This window comes from Lampetra planeri, chromosome 4, assembly GCF_965212315.1.
Source record: "Lampetra planeri chromosome 4, kcLamPlan1.2.h2, whole genome shotgun sequence".
In the NCBI taxonomy this organism is placed as follows: Eukaryota; Metazoa; Chordata; class Hyperoartia; order Petromyzontiformes; family Petromyzontidae; genus Lampetra; species Lampetra planeri.
In genome coordinates, this window is record NC_136110.1 from 6,899,483 (window position 1) to 6,924,736 (window position 25,254).

At 45.9% G+C, this 25,254-nt stretch overlaps 1 protein-coding gene across 2 annotated transcripts in view; it reads left to right on the forward strand.

Moving 5' to 3' along the window:
- Positions 1-16,250, forward strand: part of LOC144717628 (rab11 family-interacting protein 1-like) — a 29,002-nt gene extending 12,752 nt beyond the window's left edge. The window contains exons 2-8 of one of the 2 annotated variants that reach the window (XM_078593139.1): positions 113-421; positions 1,695-1,882; positions 4,539-4,856; positions 7,391-7,712; positions 8,413-11,184; positions 12,585-12,729; positions 14,977-16,250. In XM_078593139.1, coding sequence (XP_078449265.1) covers positions 113-421; positions 1,695-1,882; positions 4,539-4,856; positions 7,391-7,712; positions 8,413-11,184; positions 12,585-12,729; positions 14,977-15,222 — 4,300 coding nt within the window. In that variant the 3' untranslated portion in view covers positions 15,223-16,250. The remainder of the gene's footprint in view (positions 1-112; positions 422-1,694; positions 1,883-4,538; positions 4,857-7,390; positions 7,713-8,412; positions 11,185-12,584; positions 12,730-14,976) is intronic. The other variant, XM_078593141.1, reaches the window with a different exon arrangement.
- The last annotated feature ends 9,004 nt before the right edge of the window (positions 16,251-25,254 follow it).

A 25,254-nucleotide genomic window follows, 5' to 3' on the forward strand; every position in this document is an offset into this window, starting at 1 on the left:
CGGTGCTTGCTGTGACAGCACATGCCGCAACAGTCCGTAAAAAAAAAAAAGTCAACACGGGGAAATCGTGATCTCTGTTTTTGTTTTTTGTGCATTCGCCCGTGCCTTCAAGGTGGTACAAGTTGGAGTCGAAGCCCGGCAAGAAGGAGAAGGAGCGCGGCGAGCTCGAGGTCAACATCCAGTACATGCGCAACAACCTGACGGCCAGCATGTTCGACCTGTCGCTCAAGGACAAGAAGCGCACGCCGTTCGGCAAGCTGCGCGACAAGGTGTCCGGCAAGAAGAAGGAAGGCTCCAAGGCCGGCGAGTCCTCCTCGGCCGTCGTGTCGTCTTCGGCCGCGATGGACAGCGACGAGGAGGGGCATGCACCTGACGTTGAGCAGAAGAAGAAGAAGACCAAAACCCTGAGCCTGTTTTCCAAGTGGGTCTTCATGCCTCCTCCCTCTATGTTGTTCAGAAGGCACTTGCCTTGTAAATGGGAACATCTTAATGATTTACGAAACTTAATTAATCCTCTACTAGTTGAAAGCCTCCTCACTCCCTGGTGAGGGTTTGTTTGCGCATGCTTGTTTAGTGCGCGTTGAAGCAGGGGTCACTCTTGACTGGTTCCGATATCAGTCAATCGTCACTGATGCTAGCTTTCACCGAGAGTTGAACTCCGGTTATCGGATTCATAGCACGTTGCGAGAACCATTGTACCCCACCCCTAGCACACCCTGCTGCTGTTGGTTTACTAATAGGTTCGTGTTTGTCATTCTACTTATAACTCAAACTTAAATAAGTGTGATGGCCAGTGCAATGAAAACAAGAAAAACTCCTCTTTCTCGATGCAGGGGTTTGACCTGACCTCGAGATTGTGCAAAAACGTGCACCTCTTGACGTGTGGCCAAATTTCAATTAATAAAAAAATCATCATACTTCTATTAATTAAATAAAAGATCATTGTATTCTTTATCATCGTCATCTTACGGCTATTGCTGTACTTGAACGATGTTAGTCCATCATTCCACTTTTAACCAGAAAATGTTAAATTAGTAAAAGGATGAGCTGCCATGTACACATGACTGCACCAAAGGTAGCGTTGAAGCTCGTCATTTTTTATGCCGAATTGAGGTAGTCTTGTACTGTTGCTTCGTCCTTCACTTCCGTTAATTCATCATGTACCTCCTCTCAAATCCTGTGGGGAAAAAAAGTTACAGGTGTTCATTGCTATTATTTTGATGGGAGAGTAGATTTTTGGTACCAATATTGTATACTTTGGAAATCATCATTGAGCCTTAAGACTCATTTTAATAAGTTTTCTGCATTGAGATGTTTTCCTAATGCCCCTCTCGAGTATTCTTTGTGGTTAGAAAAACATCAATGCCTAGAGAATAACCCATGAATACAAGCAAAGAACACTCAAAGCCTGCGCAATACTCATCCAAAAAAACACTTGAAACAACGTAATTCCTACAGACACCTCACTGCCCTGCAGATGTGTGTTTCACAGACTTAATTGCTACGTTCTCATTAAGATCCACTATCCCTGTCACAGGCATTGATCCCAGCCACCACCCCCGCTTTTAAGTGAGACGAGTGGACGTGCAGGTTGTTAGTAATAGGAATGTGTTTGACGGCGCAGTGGTGTGGAACAGCACGAGTTTTGATGACCATTACCCGGGTGCGCACGTGTGTGTGTACGCGCACGACAGGTCAAGCATGCAGAAGGGCTCTGTGTCCCAGTCGATGCTTACTCTCCCCACGAGCAAGGGGCTCGGCAGCCTGGCCTCCCTCTCTCCGTTTCGCCCCCACGGCCGTCGGGAGAGCAGTGGCACTGCCTCCGTCAACTCTGACTCAGATTCTGTTGGAGGCAGCAACCCTAATCTGGCCGACAGCCCCGGTAAGCACGGGTTTCTTGTTTTTATTTCCTGTTTGGTTTTGTTGCCACGTTTTTAAGGAGTGGGTGTTGCTCTTTTGCTTCTGGATCGCCATGTGCAGCAGCTGCATGTGATTTATTTTACGAATGCATACCCCATTCTTCGCCTGAGGACGGCTGCTTGCGTTGTGGCCGAAACGTCGTGAGAATTGTTTTATTATGTTTTATTTTTATTATTTTATTACTTCCCTTCTACGTGACTTTACCGAAAGAACCAAGAAGATGCATACCCCTGTTGTGATGTCGCAATAGATAGCGGGTAACAGTCTGTCTTTAATACAGCTCCTTTTCAATCCACTGCTGGATGAAAGTGTCCCAGTGCCTGTTGTTAAAGTTATTTGACCATGCTTTTCCGCAATGGTCCATGCTGATTGGTCAAGAGTAAGGTACACCCTGGACCAATTCAGGTATCGCGTGCACCACTGATGTTAGCCATGGTGTGGAATCGAACTCAGGTCACCGAGTTTTTAGCCACAGTGGTCTAACCACTGCGCCTCTGCCACTTTCCCACTGACTACGGTTTATTCTTAAAAAATTGTTCTGGTGTTGCTTTCAGAGCCTGGATGAACTTCACTTTTTGGGCTTTTTGTGTTGTTTAAAGCCACCCCATTTGCAAGCAGCTTACCGGATGATGAGAAAATAGGCTTTTTGTGTTCACGAGATAACAACCCCCTTTGTGGAATTTTTTAACGTTCAAATTTTCTTTGGTGTTTAGAATAATTGATTAACTAAGCTCAATTATTAAACAAAGTTACTTTTTACGCGGGTTTATGTGGAACTTGCTTATGGCTCTAAACGTTGTATTATGGGTCTCAAGTCCCAGCTTCACAAGAAATCTTGACCCCTCAATTCATTGTCTTATTTTGGTAGCATTAAGAATAAACTCGTACATTGTGAACAATGAACAGCCTTGAAAATGTACCTGAAAGTTCGGCTTGTCTGGCCTTTATATAGTTTTATAATTGTAACTTTTTGAACCTTACTCATAAGTTCAGCTGAGGGTGATTTGTGCTCACTGCAACCCAAGTTGAGTGGCGATCCGATCGTTAAAAAAGTTTGTAAAAAAATATAAAACAATTTCAGTTTAATTGGTGATGTGTAATCTGTTATCAAATTCTTTTAATTTTTAATTATTCTGATGAGAAAAATGATCACTTCATTTGCTTCAGTTTTACAGCATAGTGGCCAGATTTAACTTAAAATGGCTTCAAAATTAATCACTATATTTAGGTCATATTTTTCTAACATTGCCCACATTGGTAGAACATTATAAAATAATTTATTGTTCATACGAAAAGACAAACGGAGCATTAACTAGCCTAGTTGACGTGTTTTACATTAATTGCTTAATTCATTACAGCCCACATGAAAACATCTACATTAAAAGAGAAATCCAATAACCTCCCTTGTAGCAGCGTGACAGTGTGTAATAGCGATAATTGATAAAAAGGAAAATCTTTTACCATTTCATAAATTGTGATACTGAGAACAATCATGATTAAACCAGAATTAAATTACAAACTTTAATCTGAGTTTTTAATATATAATTATTACTATTAAAATATGCCTTTCGATAGATTAAGTTTCCCTAATTAAGAGTGTGGTCTGAATCCTGATTGGTTCAACAGAGAGACTACAAAGTAGAGAAACACTGTTTGACGCATGCATTCATAGCTGAGAAAAATATACCCGTTAAAACTAATTTCAATAGCATAAAAAAAAATATCCCATAAACTTTTTTTTTATTGTTGTTCTGAAGTGCTAATTTGGATAAACGTCTTATTGCAAGCTAATCCTGCACAGCGCCTGAGTATTTGTAATTTGTTAAACTTTAAATTTAGCTCACAGTTAATGTGAAAATAAGATTATTACAATGTACTGTCTATGGTGCCCGTAGATTTTTGTATCCACTCAACCTAAGCTTGATCTTTTGGATTAGGCCTTGTCAAGTGCTTCTATCCACTACAAACTACCATGGGCATTTTCAGGAATTGAACATACCCACAATTAATTGTCTCATTTGAGTTGCATTAACAGATAACATTTTGAATAAGAAACATGCTCAAAACTAACCTGACCATTAATTTGGTGTGGGAGAACTAAAGATGCTCCTGGTTTGTGCATGGCAAAGCGAGGGCAAGAAGTCATGTGCACCAACAGGGACGCACAAACACGTCCACGTCGACACCTATGAGCACCTCGTGCTCTCTTTTAGCCCCCCCCCCCTCCCGATACGTTCCATTCATTGGCTACCACATTCTGATAAGTTCTCCCCCCCCCCTTCTCCTCCCCCTTAACTTGTATTTAAGAGCTTTTATCTTGGAATCCCTGCCTCACTTGATGCAGCAAATCTGGCTGTGACGGTCCCACCTGATGACGGAGACTTGTGTTGCCTCCGAAACGTCGTGATTTTATTATTTAATTTTTATTAATTTAAATTTAAATTTTTTACCTACGTGACTTTACCGAAAGAACTAAGAGTATGAATCCTTGCAGTCATGAAAGCTTCATTTTCTAGAAAGAATTGCTTAACACGTAATCTAACCCTGACGACCAGACTTGAATAAGTTCTGATGGCCTAGCATTACGAGTGCGTGCGTGTATCCGTGTGGCTCGTAAGATGGGTCCCCAGGCGCTTCCAAGTCTGACGCCGAACCGCACCCCGGGCTGAGCACTTCTCCCCTGGCCTCCGCCGAAGTGCAGTCTACTCACCGCCGGCACGTGTCGCTCACGGGCATCGAGGAGGAGGAGGGCAACCGAGAAGGCCTGCCGGGGAAAAGCAAGAAGAGCACCAGCAGCGGCGGCAGTAACCCGTTTGGGAGCGACGACCTGGGGGACGCGAACCCCTTCGCCAACAAGAAGGGCGCAGACGACCCGGCACACAAAAACCCCTTTCAGGAGAAGTCGCCCCCTTCAGGGTCTGCGTCTTCAGCCCCCGGTGATTGTTTAACTTTTTTTGTTGTGTGTGCTTTGTATTACCTGTGAGCAAATCGCCTGGAATGCACCCAAACTCGTGCTTGTCCATCCAAGCACTATCCCCCAATGGGATGGGTGACCACGGTTGTCATAGGCTGGCAGGCTATATGATGGGCAGTAGAGGGCAGTAGAGCGTAATCGGTTGTTGTGCTATACTTCTATGCTTCCGCATCTATGGAGCTCGCCTTCACCAACATGCACTGACCAGCGTGATGAATTAATGGTCAAATAATTTCCATAACCCCCATGGCATAGGGAAGCCCTCATTTAGAAGTGGATTGACAAAGTGCTGTACATGTACATATAATATAGGTGTACTCCAGATGGTAAATAATTTCATGGAGCTTAGAAGGAAGACATTTGTTAGCCGGTTAGTTAGTCGGAGAGAAAATATTTAAGCTGTTGCGATTTGATTAATTATCACAATACATAGCCACATTGATTCAAGTATTAAAAGAGTCAGTGTAGCGCCTCCAGTGGTTACAGGGGTCAAAAGCATTTGACGTGCAATGTCTACAAATCGAAAATCCATCATAAAGATTTTTAGGGTTAGATCGCATAAATATATAAATGTGTTAAACCCGCCACCACCCGCCACAGCCAATTAGTAAGGTTTGTCACGTAAACAGAACGTGCCAATTTGTTACTCGTACAGCACACCGGTTTGTTGGAGAGCCAAGCCACAACATTTACAATCTGAGTACGACGTTTCGCCAATAATTACAACTAGCTTCATCAGGCGACAGCCAGATTTGTGGAGAAGTCCACCTGTTTCGTTCCTTAAATAGAGGGGTAGATGTGATGACAACACTTGCGCGCTCCTCTTCTTGCGCGAAGTGGGGAAGGATTCATGAATCGACGCACATTGTCCGTGCGCATTATACGAGCCCTTTGATCTTGTTCTTCCTGTCCATTGTGTACTAAAATAGCCGATCCAACGGTAATCCCTCTTGAAGTATGGTTGGCCTGTATGGGCATGCATTTAAACATTTTATTTATTAAACCTTATGGCGGGATCCTAGGTTCCCGCAATAAACGGAAGTCAAAATCGTAGTTTATTTTTGGCGACTCCGTCCCACCGCGCACATAAACGCCGCGACTCACCTGGCGCGGATCATTCTGTTGTCATGTCGTCCAAGCGCAGCGAGGACGAATGCGCAGAAGAAACAAAACTTTGAAACTTTGATTATCGCATCGTGTAGAGCTCGTCGAGAGGAAGAGGTTGCCGTATTGTTCGCCTTCAACAGACTTAAAATGACGTCACAGCGCAGTTTATGCGAGAGCCGGGGGCTTATGGGACCCTGGTTAAGGTTAATTTGATGATTCGCTTCCAAGCAGCACTAAGTCTGTAGCGATCCGAACAGTCATAATAATTTTTCTATCTCTCAATTTCGATAGCTTCTCGAATTAGTCTTGCCCAGCAGTAACTAGTTTTGCACAGAACTTCAACATTATCAAAATTAATTGAGTGTCCTTCTTGGCACGTATGTTCTGCTACTGCTGGCAGTTGTATTTGGGAGTATTTAATATTTCGTAGGGGTTCTTTGGTCTCATGCTGATCATTGTTCTTGTTTGCCCAACATAGCATTTGCCACAAGTGCAAATAATCCGGTACACACCTTCTGTTGATAGATTCGGTAATACATCTTTTGTGCCATATCGTAATTTCTGTATTTTATTTACCAAGCCTCGGATGTTTTGTTTTTCCAAACATCTGGCTAGTTTATCAGTTATCCCCGCAATGTACGGTATTTTAATAGTTTGAATTACTTGGGCAGTTTCAATGCTCGTGTCATTTGATTTGGTTTTGACATTCAATGCCCTGTTGATTTGTGCATCATTGTAACCGTTCAATTGCAGCGCTTCTTTGACATGTTTAATTTCACTTCCGAGACTATCACCATCTGACACTTTCTTAGCCCAATGAATGAGCGTCTTGATGAGAGCGGATTTCTGCGTGGGGTCATGTTGTGACTGCGTTTAGATAGGCATTTAAATGCATGCCTATACAGGCCAACGATACTTCAATAGGGATTACTGTTGGTAAGGCTATTTTAGTACACACAATGGATAGGAAGTACAAGATAAATGGGCTCGCATAATGCGCATGCGTAATGTGAGTTGATTAATTAATCCCCCCCGACTTGGCACACGAAGAGCACACAAGTGTTGTCATCACATCTACCCCTCTATTTAGGGAACGAAACAGGTGGACTTCTCCACAAATCTGGCTGTCGCCTGATGAAGCTAGTTGTAATTACTGACGAAACGTCGTACTCCGATTGTACATTTTGTGGCTTGGCTCTCCATCGCACTGATGTGCAGTACGAGTAATTAATTGGCATGTTCTGTTTACGTGACAAACCTTACTAGTTGGCTGTTGGGTGGTGGTGGGTTTAACGACACATATATATATATATGCAATATAACCCAAAAAACCTGTATTATGGATGATATTGGTCGTGAAAGCCTTTGGGGCATCTGTTTCTCCCGCAGCAAAAAAATCGGAGGAAAAGAAAAGTCACTCTTCAGGGTTCTCCCTGCCGAGCCTCACCAAGTCGTCCAGCAAACCGCCCAAGGTGCCCGAGCAGTCCAAGCACGCGGATGCGGAACAGCCCAAGAAAGAGTCGGGCAAGAAGCTCAAGCTGCCTTTCTTCTCGACGCCAGACAGCAAGGCCGAGTCCGCCCCCGAGAGCTTGCCGGCCGCCACAAAGCACTCGGCAGAGGAAGTGGCGACGCGGGAAAGCCCAAGGCCCAGCGTGGCGGTTAACCCGTTCACCATGGAGGGCAATGACACGGAAACTGTGACGAAGCCAGGGTGAGTGCTGTCCCTGCGCCGTTGAAAGCTGTCCGGGGGGGCCCCACCACTACACTACACCACCACCACCACCCCCCCCCAGTTCCTCCATCTACCTCCCAAATTTTGTTGGTTTTACTGCTGCCATTTTTCAGGTCAACAACAAGCCGCTTTAAAATTAAGGATACGTTTTTCGGCGTGTTTTGATTTCGATGTAAAATGAGTTTATTCACACTCTGCGAAGTGTAAATTGGACTAAATCCGCCGTGCATGTCCTAAGGCGATTTTTGCCATGTGTCGCTCGCCGTTTTGGGCAGTCTGTCATCTTGACTGCGGCGGCGTTTATAATGTAAAATAATTACGCGCACCTTCGTGTAGCTCTGCATTTGATGAGCAACTGCTCTTGTTTTGTCATCCGTCTTGTGCAGCGTGACTTCTTCTCCCCCGGAAGCTTACGTCTTAACGAAACAAGTTTTGCTTTCCCAGAAGTCTGCCATTTGGACTTGAATACAATATAATACACTTTAAGGCAATTAGGAGATTACTTTTCCGATCATCTACACTGCATTTTACACAGCATGTAGAAGACAAGATGCATTTCCATTAAATTTAATTGCTTTGCAGTTCTAATTCGTGACGTGTAAGTTCAAGCGTACATTGCACGATTGTTGCGGCACAATCCGGTTAGACTAAGGCAGCGTCTCGTTTGTTCTCCCTGCAGACGGAACACGTCTCCTAAGGCTGAAATCAACCCAGTTCCCTCCCTCAGTGCCTCCTTTCCTACTTTCAGCTCCTCCTTATCATCTCCTCCTGCTGTCTTTGATAAGCTGCACCCTGCTCGCACCTCGCAAGCATCCGACAATGTAGGTCTAGATATGACGTCTGACGGGGAACAATCTCCTGGCAGTCTTGAACTTTCGGGGGAAGGGGCAGAACCGACTTTCAAACGCATTGATAGGTCAGCTTCTTCTCAACTGGTAAAGGCCCTTATGGGTTCTCGACGCGGTCAAGCAGATCAGTCGCCGCCATCCATTGTTGATGAAGAAGCTACTTCAATTCAAAGCATTGAGGTTGCGAAAGTTGAAGAGAAACATGTGGGACGGAAAGATCCTCCAAGGGACCCTTTTGTTGAGCCTGTGGCAGCTGAAGAGAAGTCTGGCAAGAGCTCACGTGTCGTGAAGGAAACTCCTCTGGTGGACTTGGAAGCTGAACAAGATGTGGAACCACCAAAACCAGTAGCAAGGAAACCACGAGCAAAGGAGCCGAAAAGCCACAGCACTCCGGACACGGTGGTTCCTCCTCCAGTTCCATCACGGAGGATCAAACCAGAGGACAAAACGGAAGTGATTCTGCCCCAGACATTCGAGGTGGTCACTCCAGCAGAAGCTGATCTTGGGCCACTTGTTAAACCTCCCTCTGATCGTGTGTTGAGAGGTGTTTTGCCTCTGCCAGAGAAGACTGCATTTGACGTTGAGCCCAAGAAGAGTGTAGACCTAAATGCAGATGCAGAATTTAAAACATTCAGCGAGTCTATTGATGATGATTTTAAAATGCCTTCTGTTTCAGTTGAATCACCCTTCCATATAGGAAAGAGCAGTGTAGGGTTCCCAGCTGTAGACGATCCCAGTGGTTTTGTAGACAAAGAAAATGATTACGTAAAAACTAGTCCTGTGGAATTATTTTCGAAGAAGTCACCTCCTAGCAGTAATACCAGCCCAACTCCTGCCAAAACAGAAGAGCCTTTTTCTTTCGAAAGCATATCTGCATCGGTGAAGTCCACAGGGCATATATTTGTAGCAGATGATGATGACGATAATGATGTAAAAACTATCCCTGTGGAGTTATTTTCAAAGTCATCACCTCCTAGCAGTAATACCAGCCCAACTCCTACAAAGACAGCAGAGCATTTTTCTTTGGGAAGCATGTCTGCAGACGACATGTCTTTAACCAAAACCTTAGGCTTTGGTGATCTTCAGGAGTCAGAAAGTCGATATGTAAAGGAACTGAGCGATGATGATGATGAAAAAAATTGTGATGACATTAAGATGTCAGAGCCTCAAGCAGAAACTGTAACTCTAAGCACAGAATCAATTTCATGTATTGAGGATGTATCTTATAAGCCTAAGTTTGATCGAGAGAGAAATAATCTGGTGGTGGAGCCCACCAAAACCATGAGTCAGGACCGAAGTGAACCTGTAAAATATGCAATTGAGGCATTGGATTCAAAAGTGAAAACACCTGGACACTTGGACAAAAGTGAAAAATCTCCCGTTAACAAGGTGGAAGATGAGTCCAGTGACTTGAGCGAAGGTTTTCAGCTGGAAAGTGTGAAGGATAGCCAACCCATAATTGAACAGAGTGTCACAAATGTGCCAGAGATCGCACAAAAGTCCTCTTCCACATCTGTAAAGCCTTCAGTCAAAGATAGTCAAATATTGGGTTTAAAAGAAACCAGCAACATAGCCAATTGGCAGACTGAACCTACAACAGATTCAATTGAATTGTCTAGTCATAAAGAAGAAATGCCAAAACCTTTGGCACAAAGTAAGACATCTGCTGCTAAGATGGTGCTTAAATTGAAACCAGAGGAGTGTGATGATTTAAAAGAAGGTCTGGATCCTTGGAGTGCCGAGCCAAGTCCACCATTCAGTGAGAAGAGCTTTACCAAAACACTGCCATCATCCTCTGTTGAAGTGATGTCATCTGTTCAGTCTTCTACAAAAAATCGCCCAAAAGAAGACCCTTCGCTCTCTCCTTTTGAAAGACCTGAAGATGATGTACAGCTGAAGAAGGCTCCCACTAAATCCCACCATGAAGAAGCTGAACCCAAGCCTAAGACCCTCCGCAATGTTGTTGAGGAAAGTAATAAACCCTCTGTGGCATCACGGCCTCCCATCGCTGAGGACAAGAGCCCAGCACAGTCACTGCCTACGCAGAAGGTAGAGGCCCTTGTCTGGAGCCCCACTCCTGAAGGAGGTAAAACAAAAGGCTTTCCACAGGCATCAGCCCGTGTGCCGCTGACGGATTCCAAACCCACGCAGCCACTAGTTGCCTCTTGCCCTCCAGTACCAAAGCAGAGCCCCGCAGATCCTGAAGCCAAGACCAAGAAAACGCTCAAGGTTCTGGTTCTTGATGAAGACGACATGGACGACGTGATTACAGCAACCTTTGGGGAAAAAACGGAGCCAGCTCCATCACCTGCTGGCCTTTTTTCTGCAAAGGATAATATGTGGGGCGGCACCAAAGACCAATTCGGCACAAGCAACAAATTACCTACAGCAGCCTCCAGCTCACCTTTGTCCAATACTGCCGCTTGCTTTAATGTCTCAACCTCCGGGTCCTCGGCTGACATTTTTTCTGCTTTGGACCACAAGTCTGCTCCTAAATCTGGTGCTGCTCCTGTAGCTTCTGAACCCCACTGTGAGTCCGAGGGTGAGGCCCAAGCAGCCAGCGTAGCACGAGTACACCTGGCAGACATCAACAGTCGGAACAGGTGAGACATATGGGTCTCCTAGGGACAAATCAGGTCATGTTACTAACAAGCAGGGCTTGGGTGCGCCTCTAAGCTGCTTGCTTTGCACGCCAGTGCTTCTGTGGTCATTGTATTTGTGAGCCCTTGGGGCTCAAGGCATTAATCAAGCATTTAATCAGCCAACTGCCTCGGTGTCGGCCGTCTATATGTAAATATAATTCAGAAACAGTTTACAAAACAAGAGCATGTTTACCAAACTCGTACGAGGCTACTCTGTCATTTTATGCACTCGGGAGTGCCAAAATAGTAATTATCATAACACTTAACCAGGTTATGTGGATTAATAACATTTTTAGGCAACAAGGCATTGTGCACCAGGTGGCAGACGCTGTATTAGTACACAATGACGTGCCGCATCAAAGAGCAATTGGAAACGGCACGTGGCAAACTCGTGTAAACTCACCCGGCAATCTCCCCGCCCTCGGGTGCAATTCGGGGACAGCCCTTTCAGAAAATAGGTAAAGCAGTAATTGAAGAAGCCAGTCGAACACTGTTCGGCTATTACCAAACTCAAGTCCCCTTGTGTCTCCAATCCACATGGCACGTGGCAATGAATGGAGGGGGACTTATTGTCTGTGGAATTGCAAATGACGAGCTCCCGGGTGTGGTGAGCAGGCACGTGCTCCCGCTGTTTTGACACTTACTCTTGGTGTTTTACAATAGCCGCAGCTGATAGGGAGGGGTGGGGGAGGCTTTTCGCTGGCCGGCTGTGGTGTGAAGTTGACACTGCACAAATCTCTGCATCGCTCCGCCTGTCATCGCCATCCTCCGCACACTCTTTCTCTCTGCTCCCTTGTTTTCATCTCTTGATTACTTCTTGGGTTTTACTAACATTCTTTCCCCCTGTCCAGAATATTGCTGTTTGTAGTTATTCGTTATTCCAACTGTTTTTCTTTACTTGTTTTGGGGGATTTTTTTGGGGGAAATCAAATGTGAAAGTAATCTTGGAGTGATATCAATATTTTTTTTATTCATGTAACGATTTTCTCCGTGCGATTCGATGAATTGTCACAATAATTTTGTCGTTGTGATTACATTCAACTATCAGTTATTTATTTGATTTATCTCTTGTACATTATTGTTTACAGTTATATTTGCTCTTTTAGCCTCAGGGTAACAATCGCATGCCATTGGCATGTAATATGCCTGAATGATAACATCGATTCTCACAACGTGATTCTCACACACACACGATTCGATGCATGTATTGTAATAATTTACTCAATGATTAATTGACGCATCATTACATGCCTGAGCCTTTTTCGTTGGGCTGCATTAAAGCATGATCACTTGGATTGTGTGCCCTGTGTTTGTTTCTCTTTAACGTTTTGTTGATTTCACCCACCCCGCTGCAAAACCAGCACACCACACCCCATCAAGCCCATGCGAATCAGGGCAGTGGAACTTCCCTCCAACTCCAGCCCTGTTGCAGCCCCGAGGGAGCCAAGAAATCAAGGCAAGCGGCCGGCACCGGTGGTGCCCGGCGGCTTACGGATGAACGACAAGGTGAGTGGGGCCAAGCACAGTGGTGCCATTCGGGCTGTGAACTCCTGATGGACAAGGGACTGTGTGTTCCAGGGTAACATACGGAGGTAGGGCCTGCGACTTAAATGCTTTACGGCCCATGGCCTTCGACATGGAAACGGTCCACAAACTATCCAACCTGCAAACATCGCAGCCACACTCATTGAGCAACAAGTGTGACTGAGGTCCGTGTTAATGCATGGCCCATCAAAGGTTTTTGAAAGTCCTATTTGGCCTTCGGCAATGAAAAGGTTTTCCGCCTCTAATGGGCAGACTGGGCAGTGGCCCAACAAGGCAGTCCTGCGTGTGGACTTGAATGCCCTGTGGCTGCAGGCTAGGAGTATAATGATTCATCACCACCCCCCTATTCCCAATGATTTTATGAATCATGATTCAGGGTCACAATCACATCAATGGGTATAGAGGTCATGCAAACCCATTATGTACAATGTGTACGAATCGTAACACGTTGATTATTGTGCACACAATTCAATGGGTGTATCATGAGCTTAAGAATCTGTATTAATCGATTCATAAATGGATGCATCGTTGTGTACATAGGCATGTTGAACTTCCTTCGCACCGTACGTAGCTAATCGTGATAATCGGAGGTGAGGTAGGACAACAAACTAAACACAAAAAACATTTCTAAAGAAATTAGTATTCAATCTATATTTAAAATTGCAGTCAATCTATTTCTCAACCCGTTGAGTGGCATTTGTATTTGTGCAACTCGGTACTAATTGCAGAAATACAATTGCCTTGACTGACAGGGAATGTCATCAATGTGGCATTTAATGGTTATTATTTGCAACTAAATTCCAACTGTGAAAAAAGCCTTACATTTTACTAAAGTACATAATAAGTCTTAGTTTTTTTGTGTTGGCTATATTTACTTGCAAAGGGTTTTGTTCATATTATCTACAGTTGTGTTAGTTTAATAATTCACTTTGAAATTCGTTCTTTTTACACCTTTGCGTGCAGTGAGAAAAGTAGGGGGGGCCCGCATTGCAATTTACCGGTCAGAACAGTTGTGAGAAAATTGCAATAATTCAAGTTATTATTCTCATAATGAGATGGTCCTTCTCTAGCTTTGCCTGCAGCTATTCTTTGGTGGCCAAATTGTACGGATATATATCTCACATGAGTGCCAGGAACGAGATAAATTGGTCGAATCGTTCAGAGGCATTTAGGCACATGCAGTAGTAGGTGAGAAGAGACAATGATACGTTTGGTGAGGGAGGCAAATGCCCCGTGGAATGTTCGTTTTAGCGAGGCATGGCTGGATTTGCTGTCCATGGCCCGATAAGCTGACAGACTTTGAGCCAACTGTGATGAGCTGCAAGTCCAATGCTGCTGTAATAAAAGCATGGGATTTTGTTACAATTTAAACATAATAGTAAACTATGCTAAACCGTTAATATGAGCGTTTTTTAACCTCGGGCTGTCTTTTAGCACGAGCGTCACATGGCTTAAAATATTTAAAGTGGCAGCAAAAAGGCTGATATTTTTGGCTTTGGCATTTGGAGCATTTAATTGCGTGTTTCAATGGCGATTCTTGTTGTGCCTTTGCTTTAAAGCTGACAATTTGTGCATCGTCTCTAATAAATAAATAAACACTTTTGAAGCATTTCATAAAACGGTGTTTACGCACACTACGTTGTTCGAATTAAAGTAACACATTAATGCTGCCTTTTGACAAACAAGCAATAATTACAAAGAGTGTTGATGCATGTTTTGTTTAGAAATTACTCCATCAGCACCTGACAATTTGTAAGCTAATTTGCCAGGACTACAGTTATAAAAAAAGGAAAATGGTCGTATCAAGCAGACTGGTGATCATGGGGGAAACAACACCATTTACACACTGCTTATTGTCATTAGATACACACTATTGTTTCATGGCATTTTCTTTCGCTGTTATTATGCAGTTTATAAAACTGACATTTGCAGCTGTCCGCTAAACACTTTTCATTTTTTCTGTTTTGAACTGCCTCTGGTGTAGCTGAGCCATAACTCTAAACTGATGGATTTTCATTGACCATTTCATTCCCGACCATAAAAGCGATTCGTCTTGGACATCGATCAATGCAATTCGTCGTGCTCCGTCTTATCAACAAAACTTGTTTCCCCCCCCCCCTACTCCATCCGCCTTACCCATTTCTCCCCTCCCCTATCTTCTCTCTCCCACGGCCGGCCGTGGCTTGAAATAAAAAAAAATGCATAAAGGACTTGGCGACGGAGATGCGCGAGAGCCAGGGAGGCCAGGACGAAGGGCCCTACGCGCACCTGACGCGTGCCGAGCTCGTGCAGCTGCTGACACGGCAGCAGGCGGAGCTGGTGGACCGCGAGCAGCGCATCCACGCCATGGAGGACTACATCGACAACCTGCTGGTGCGCGTCATCGAGGAAACCCCCGCCATCCTGCGGCAGCCAGAGCGCGGCGCGGGCCGCAAGGCCGGTCGGGTGTGGTGACCTTGCAGAGGTTCCCCTCTGACGCCATCCCATCCCACACGCGTCACCCTTCCTTATTTGTCCCACGTGAAAGAGACACGTGACGTCGGTGGACTACGTTGGCAGTGGTGTTACGAGCCCAGGCCGGTAAAAACCTCACCACCGTCACCATCAATGCTGTCTTTTTAACTAACAAGCAATAATTGTGTGTATCCAGAGCAGAGAGCCATTGCCCCAAAACGCTAGCTTACTGCACTGTAATTCTGTTGTAAGCAGTGCTAATGATGATGGTGGTGATTTTTTTTTTTTGTTCAGCCTAGGCTTAGAAATTCACAAATTCTCGGGCGAGCACCATCGAGGGCACGCTGAGCTCAACGGAGAAACTCCTCTTGGCATAATGCTCTCCCATTGCAATGTCGTAAAATTAGTAGTTCAAGAAGGAGCGTGGTTAAGTAGCAGGGGGCACCCCCCCCAAACCAATCCCTAATCCCCCTGCGAGCTGTGCAGGTGGTGCTGAGACGTACAGTGGAGACGGCGATAGGGTTGAGCGCTGCAGGTGCTGAGTTGAGCGGCTGTCCCTTGAAAGCCACCAGCCTCCTGCCCCTTCTCTTCCGCCACTCTTCAAACAGCTCCTGTTTTTCTCTCTCTTTCGTACCTTCCTTCCCTTTACCTCGGCTCCGCCGCGCCTTGGAAACCTCCTCTCTCTGTGAGATAATCTTCTGTGCCTGCCCCTGTGGTGACCACACGGCCGCTCCCGACTCTCTAATCGGCTGCGGGAGGATGCAGCCGCGAAGTTTCGCTGTGAAGCGTGCTGTGCGGAGCAGCGCGCCGCGTTGGCAATTATAAACGGTGCCTTCACAGCGCATGTCGCGAGACACTGGGTGGGGGCGGTGGTAGTTTTTAAAACGCTGGCGCGACCACTGACGATGAATGCTCACCGGGGAAATTGGTGCGCGGGTGTGCGGCATCCTTCCAAGATTCAAATACTGTATCCTGCTTCCTTGCACGTTTTGATTAAAACAATAATTTGTGGGTTTAAATCTCACGAAGATTAACGTATAAAAACTGTCGTTCTTTCAGCATTTAGTCTTAAAATTTGGCGTATCTGATGAAATGGAGGGGGGGGGTTTTCCTCTTTCCCAAAAATACAAATTGTGTAACTGTCGTGTAACAATGATGATGACATAGGGTGAACAGTGGTCTTCGTGCAGATGCAATTAATTTTTATCCTGGAATGTTATATACCAAAGGGCTCTCTTGATAATTATGCACTGTTAGTACAACGTCCAATATGCTGTTCTGTGAGTTCACCGAATGCTGATGGTGATTTGTTTTTGTTCAACTACTGTTTTGAGCGCCGGCTTGGTTCTGTTGTGCTACGGATTAACTGTTAGCACCCCATGCAATTTGTAAAGCATATGCTGAGATTTCCTCCAGTGCGTCTGATTGCGGTTGCTCTCCAACAACGGGGATCACGTTGGAATGTTTTTGCCTCATTACTAAGTAAAGTGGCCTCCTACACAAAAGCCTTGAAGAATGAAGTGCAAGATTTGTCGCACTAAAAATTATACACTGGCTCCACCTTACATTACTGCTATTTAAATGAATTCCATGAATAAAAAAAGATAACAACAGCCTTCTGTTACATGTATACGGTATATTACAGTGTAGGCTGACGATATGTCTGTAATTGGTGGCGTGGTTGAATGCAATTGTGCTGTTTTTGACATGTCAGAAAGACACTGGAGTGCTGGACTGGCATATGGGGCCAGTAGAAATCTCATAAAACACTAATAATAATTAGACATAGTTTTGTGTGTTCACTTTGTCTCACTACCTTACGGTTTTGTACTTTCAGTGTTCGGTTTTGTCTCACACTTGTAAGAGCAAAATGAACTTTGTTTGGCTGGTACAGACAAAAAGGTATGCGTCTACTGAGATTACATCTCCTCGACTATTGCCATCAGGTTCCTCATACAGCGTTGGCTTTTTTGGCAAAAAAAACATCGTGTCCCAACCCACGTGGCACGTGCATGTTCATGCTGCATAATGTCAGAGATTCTCTGTGTACGTGAGTCCGTGTTTGCTTACTTGAGGGATCTTTTTTTCAAAACCGTACAGGATATTGGTTTATATTTGTGGTTAAACCGGTGAAAATTATTATCCGTGGAAGCAGACTCGGTGCACCCTTCAGCAAAGTCATTTGAAAAACAAGTAGATTTTTGGCATGCAGACGGATGGGATTTTTTTCATCGATTGCCATTTCAATGTTTCGTACGGATGACATTTCAAATAAAGCCTTCACGTGATATACATGACTATAATGAGATTAATTACAAATCAAAGGAAGTGTGAGGCAAAATCAATCCTGACTTAATATTGTACAAACACTGGTTGTGTTTCTTGCTTGTTCATTAAACCAAAAATGAAATTCAATTTGAGTTCAACCAATGTAGTCCTTTGAGAGATTTCTATTGGCTCCCAATAATTTCCTTTGTTTAGTTCAAATGTTGGTTTCGAGCGTGGAGAACATTCCGTTGGTTTCTGAAGTAATTTCTGTATATTCTTATGTTCCTAAAATGCTTATAATTGTCGTTAGCACAAGTATCGTTTGCTTAGGAAATGTATCCTTTCACAGAAATTATATAAATATTTAAAATTCGATGGACGCGTAGTTTCTGCAAGTGCACAATATTAATGTACAACTCGATTTAAAAGTTGATTGTAGTCTTCCCTCTAATTGATGACTCACGCCAAATGACCTGCAATAACATGAAACGATTAAATAATTACTTGTATATTGAGTGCCTTCATATCGGACGTATGGCGTTTGTAACAACCTATGCATGGACAAATATCGATTGGATCTTAGTCACACAATATGGTGAAGGAGGTATGTTGGAAAGTGGTTTATTATTAATAAAGTATTTTATTCTGTAAAATGGCTGTTATGGGTCCTCGATTGTTGCGGATTTGCGCTGAGAGACAAATAGGAACATGTGGAGGTTATACATATTGTTAATAAAGTGTGCTTTGTCTGACACGTCACTAGATGGAGAGAGTGTCAAGAATAGCGACAGGGAGTGGCAACCAAGGGAGGGAACTCGCCCGAGAGGACGTCCACTGATGAGATGGAACCATGAAATCGGTTCGCGTACAGGTGCTAGGTGGACTGTTGTGACGCGCAATCACGAGGGGTGATTTTCGCACGACAAAACACATTCTTGCGGAGGGAGCTGGTAGGAACGTTGGGTTGCTCGGTCAATGGCCAGGGTCAACGGCGGCGTGATGTATTCCGCAAATATGGCCGACTGAGGGCGAGCACAAGCCGGCGTGAGTAGGTTAAACGTTGAGTTTTATAAGGGCACCACGGGGTGACCAGCCCCTCCCCACCCAGCCCCTCCCCACCCAGCCCCTCCCCTCCCCACCCAGCCCCTCTCCACCCAGCCCCACCCCTCCCATTTTTTGATGCACGACGGACGGACGGACGCAATAATCCCCTATGGGCTGGTGGAACCAGGTGGTTCCTACCAGTAAATCCAACGGCTGCAGTGCTGTAGTTTGTGCCATTGATAGCTGTAGCTGAATTGCCTGGAATACCCCCAATCTCATCCCTTCTCAAAAGCTAAAGAGAGCTGTGTCTGGATGGGTGACCGGGCTTATGCAACGCAGATGTAATATACTAATACTATTTTTTATTTTACCAAGTAAGGCCCATTGAGTTATATACGTCTCTTTCAGAAGCGACCTGGCCACATGATAGCTCAACGGAGTGGCTTATGTGGACATTTATAGCAGACAAATATTGTCCTCTCCAAACGCATGTTTCTAAATGTGAAGGGACAAACCGGAGGACCCATTGTACAATCTACGTGACCACGGGGAGAACATAAAAACTCAGAAATGTACAGGCGTCAGGGTCGGGATCGGGATCGAACCCACGACCTCCTGCATACCAGGCGAGGTAGTTAACATCTCCCCGCTTGGGCGCCCCGTGTTTGCTGCGAGGCTATGCTGTCATCAGCGCAGGGGCAGCAATATCCAATGCCCTGTGGCTCTGTCCATCTGTCTACGCTACCAATTTTCAGCAGTGCACAGTGACCATGGAGTGGCGATGTTCTGGTCATGAGAGACCCACGGGGACATGCGCGGCATGAGCATGCGGTGGGTTGATTCAAGGGTTGTGTAGATGCAGCCTATTAGAAATGTACGTTTCATACGTGACTGCTTCGTTCAGCACTGAAGTTTTATTATAGTGTAGGCCACGGAACAAATAGACTATTGTGAGCAGTCAACGTGTCTCCATGTTCAACAAATAGGGAGTGGCTCATTACCCTAAGCCAGTGGCTCTTAACCTGGGTTCGTTCGAACCCCAGGGGTTCGGTGAGTCAGTCTCAGGAGTTCGGCGGAGGTTAAGACACACACCCGACTCATATGATTGTGCACCAGTAAAACATATACCTATGTTTTGAATTTGAAAAAATCATATTTTATTTTTCCAATTAATAAGGGTTCGGTGAATGCGTATATGAAACTGGTGGGGTTCGGTACCTCCAAAAAGGCCTAAGCCCATGGTGTAAATTCCACATTGCCATGACATGTGTCCGTCCGATTGCGACAACGTAACGACACCGTTGTTTGACTCCGTGTATTCATATTTACAGCCCCTTAATACACCGATGGATGTCGGCCTCCCTACACCCATGTAGGTTGTGATGTTTGTTCGGCCATACTTCACCACGCTGGTCATGTGCCTTTTGATAAAGAGGGGAGAGGGGGTGGCTGGAACTAGTTCGGATATCACTCGCCATTTTTGTTAGTCGTGACCGAGACCTCGCAACTCGACTCACCAGAGTTCGCCGTGCAAGTGTGCTAACCACTGCACCCACCGCTCCATATATACACACGTGTATATTTGACTCGATGACTTTTGTAATATCATCCGTCGCTTTCACTCCGCCAATAGCCGAAAGCAAAGATGCGCGCGCGCGCATCACACAACCAGAACAATTGCGTCTGTGTATATTTAAACATCTTATTAAGCCTCGGCGAAGTTCATTAAAACACTAGATAGGGTTTCAGAGGCCGTTTAAATGTAATAGTATATGTGTTTGCACCGGAGGCGACGTTGTGGCGTCTTCCTCTGTCCTACGCACTCCCCCCTCATTCGTATCATATGTGCCCTGTATACATAACCTGTGCGTAAACGCGTCTCCCCTATAGTACACGGGGCCAGAGGACAGTGGATAGATACGCCACCCCATTAAGACTCAAACGATACGGGGGGGGGGGCTCCCTGCCATTGTCAATAACGGAGAAATCTCAGCTCTGAATGGCTTCTGATGTCCCGAGTTAACCAATACCCCCCCTCCCCAACTCCTCCCTCTTGTGTCGAGGTGTCAGCGCGTGTAGACGTCGGTCTGGCTCGATTCTCACTTCACCTCGGTTCGCTCTGACCAGGACGAGAGCACAACAGCGAGCGGAGCCACGTGACTCCGCTCACGATCACGCGCCAGCTGTGATGGTAGCGTCAGGGCCACAACCATCACCACCCCCACCAACACCACCACCACCCCCCACCACCCCCACCACCACAACCACCACAACCACCCCCACCACCACCACCACCCCCCCCCACCACCCCCCCCACCACCACAACCACCACCACCACCCCCACCCCCCACCACCACCCCCACCACCACCCCCACCACCATCACCCCCACCAACACCACCCCCACCACCACCCCCACCACCACCACCACCACCCCCCCCACCACCACCACCACCACCCCCACCCCCACCACCACCCCCACCACCACCCCCCACCACCACCACCACCACCCCCACCACCACCACCACCACCACCCCCACCACCACCCCCCCCCCACAACCACCCCCACCACCACCCCCACCACCACCACCCCCCACCACCACCCCCACCACCACCCCCACCACCATCACCCCCACCAACACCACCCCCACCACCACCCCCACAACCACCACAACCACCACCACCACCCCCCCCCACCACCACCACCACCCCCACCACCACCACCCCCACCACCACCACCACCACCCCCACAACCACCCCCACCACCACAACCACCACAACCACCACAACCACCCCCCCCCCACCACCCCCCCCACCACCACAACCACCCCCACCACCACCCCCACCACCACCCCCACCCCCCACCCCCACCACCACCACCCCCGCTGCTGCGATGGAAATTTCTGCCGCTCTTATTAAAGGGAACCAGGTGTCACTTCGTGTGTTCAAATACGAGGGGGGGGGGGGACGCATTCAGACCACCTGTCAGAGGCCCCTGGGGCTTTTAAACGGCACACGTGTGTGCATATATATTTACATCATGCATTATATATGCAGTACTAAAAACGCGGGCTGTGTGTGTTTGTGTGCTCGCTGACAGCACTTGCCCCAACAGTCTTGTCGAAGGCTATACGGGGGATCTTTGTCTCTTTACGTATAAATATATTCGCGGGGAGCTGTAGTGTAGCGGTTAGCGCGCTGCGTTACGAACCCGGCCGCCCGAGTTCGATTCAGGCTCACGACCCAACACCGGTGACGATTATATGAACCGGTCCTATGCATCCTTCCCTGGATCGACTTCGCCCCCAATGAGTACCTGGCGCGGTGTGTCAACATAGCCACAGGAGAGACAAAGGCGGTTGGGTGTGGTACTGGCCACCCACCCCCTCGTGTACCATGCCTGCCTGCATAGGTGCTCGCTAACAGCACTCTTTCCCCAAAGGTATGTTAAGGTTATACGGGGGATCTTTGTCTAGTGTGGTTTGTTGTCCTTCCCCGCACATCCGATTAGCACGGTTGGCTACGTACGGTGCGAAAGAAGTTCAAATATACATACATAGCCTTATTCTGGTCTGCACAGACCACTTTGCAAGCTTTCACGTTTTTAAATCCTTTATATTAAGTTCGCGTGCTTGCTTGCTTGCTTGCGTGCTTGCTTGCTTGCTTAAGACCGTGCAAATCTTTCGGTCGTTTTTTAACCCACTTCCCGTGATCCAATCGAGCTGACATTTTCCACACAGACTCGTTGTGCGTGACAATTATTGTTCGTGAAAAAACATTTCCAAAATGTTTTACACTGTTTAGGGATTTTTTTATATTTAATTACCAATTGCTTAATGCTGGCAGACAATCATCTGACCCATCGGTGGCAGCCATCTCAAGCCAGAGGACGAGAGGACTCTAGCCGCCACGCATATAAAGGATTTATAGTGAAAAACTTTGTTTTTACGGGTTAATTTTTTTTTCTATTTCAAATACGTTAAATGATAAGCGTGGTGGTTGACTCACAACCACGCTGAGCTCGTGATTGAACCCGGTTCGTACAGGGTATGGGAGATGTTGCCTGGCTTGGGCTGCGAAGTGAACCACAGCTGGCGGTGGCGAGATGTCGACTACCTCGCCTGGTATACAGGAAGGTCGTGGGTTCGATCTCCACGCTGACACCTGTATATTTGGAGTTTTCATGTTTTCCCCGTGGTCGCGTGGATTTTTCTCCAGGTCCTCTCGTGTTCCCCTCCACATTTAGACTCAGCATGCGTTTCGAGTGTCTGGCTGCTATGAATGTCCACATGCTAAGCCAATTCGTTGAGCTATCATTTGCCGGCCAGGTCGCATCTGACAAAAAGCCAATAGAGCTCAGCGGGCCGTAACTGTTCAAATAAAAATAGTTTAGCTTAGTTTTAGTTTTGGCGATACTGCCTTGTATTGAATCCATCTGTGCGGATTTTTCGGATGTCGCCCAGAGCTTGTCTGGAGTTGTCGACACGTGCTCGTGAGATGGCCATAAGATGCTGCGTGTCATCTGTGTGTCATCTCATCGTACGTGTGTTTACGTGGGGGGTTTTGCTCCAGCAAATGTCAGTTTCCTCCCAGATCGAGCCATACACTCATTCGTGGAATTGGCCGAACAACCCAATCAATGGATAAAAAAAACATAATTACGTGATTGTATTGTCATTTGCCCATTCCTTCGTGAGTGTGTTTGAGTTAGGAATCAATCACGGTGCACGCGGCAAAACCACGCTTTTACACGGGGGAGGTTCTCAGAAGTCCGTGCAGGTACAGGCCAACACCCTTCTTAGGACGTTGCCTTCTACAAGCCATCGTAATGCTGCAGTGTTTGTGTCTCACGCAAAGCTCTGTTACCACCCGCCTTCGGTCTTGGTGGGATTTCTCTAGGAACTCCCCCCCACCACCTTCCCACCAACGTGGTATTTTCATTGTTGATAACGGTTCACTTTGGTGAATTTTCTCGTGAAAGCAACTTTAACAGCGCCTTATGACAGAAGAAGACGAGGAGGAAGAGGAGGAGGATGAAGAAAAATGCACGTAGAGTTGGGAATTATTTAAGGAAACAAGCCCCAAAATACACCATTGGAACCTCATTTGCCAGTAAAAAATATGATAATTGTTTTATTACCCTTTTGTCTGGCAACAAAACTGACACCTTTTTAACAAGGAGTCATGTTTGCATAGACCACAATACCTGCAGTCATAATGCAAACAAAAAACATAACTCTGATAATGTATGCACTGTCCTTGAAGTTGATTGGCGTCATCTGGTCCAACACCATGTGAGACTAGGCTCTAAGGAAAGCTGTCTCGGGTGTGGACCAATCAACTTCAAGGACAGCGCATACATGATCAGAGTTATGTTTTTTGTTTGCATTATGACTGCTGGTATTGTGGTCTATGCAAACATGACTCCTTGTAAAAAAGGTGTCAGTTTTGTTGCCAGATAAAAGGGTAAAAAAACAATTATCAAGCCCCAGAATATCTACACCGTGGAGATGGAACAATGGATCTCAGTTCGTGTGCAGGCGCAAGGCAGATTGTTGCATCGCAAGGTGGTGACGGTTGGCAAACCTTCATCAAGCAGTAAATTGATCAAATCTGATGATAATAATGGTTACAAAATTTAATCAATGGCTGTTGTTCACCACATATAAAAGCTACATTGCAAATAAATCACAGTGACATTTTGACTGGCTCTAACCCCCACCCCCCGCACTGGAAGCTTACCCTGTGCATATAAATAAACGGCATTGTCATCATTGATATTATTAATTCGAATTGTTGATATTCTTTCTTTTGTATTCTTTTATTCAAACATTGGACGTTGTCAGAGCAGGTGAAACGAACCTCAAAACACACCGTGTGCTTGCCAATGTTGGCCGACACCGATGAATAGAGCCCCTCCTGAGTGGGAGTCTTGAGGCTCAACGAGGTTAACGCTGTGTCAATAAATGGCATTATTGTTATTTGCATAGAAGCCTTGCCGATTGCTAATAAATGACAGCAGACACATGCCGGCAATAGGCAGGTGTTGGATTGCAATGTGGGTTATATATGGCATTAAACCGCACGCCTTCTATTGTACATCACTTACCATGTTAAAACGCGTTTAATTATTGATGGCGCATTCAACCCAAGAAAATTGTATTTGTCTATAACCGAGAAGCCGTGTATATATTTGCACGCTAATTCAGGTCATTAAAATACATTGCGATTATCTTTTTTTTTTCTTTTTTTTAAACTTTGCTTACAAAAAGGCATATTCATAATTCGCTCTCACGTGAAGAAAGCTTTGAATTCTAAATGTTGTTTGTCTTTATAACTAAACGTCATTTTAATGTGCGCGCGCGCGCGTGTGTATATATATAGTTTAAATGCTATTAAAACAAAATCCCAGGAAAGGCGTACTGCATTTCAAGATTTTTCCAATGTAGGCCGCACGTGCAACGTTTGGCCAATCCGTTTAGAACGACGTTTGTTTTAAGCGTGTAGGATGGCAGCAGTTGGGGTGGAGTGGTGGCGCAGCGCTTAGCACACTACACTTTAAACCTGGTGACCTGAGTTACATTAAAATCCAACGACCAGCGTGGTGAAGCAAGTTCAGACAATCACCCCCCCCCCCCCCCTCCATGATTGATACGACGTGAGGAGCCCTCTATCCAGCAGTGAATTCACAACGGGATGACATCGTATACTTTTAATTGCTG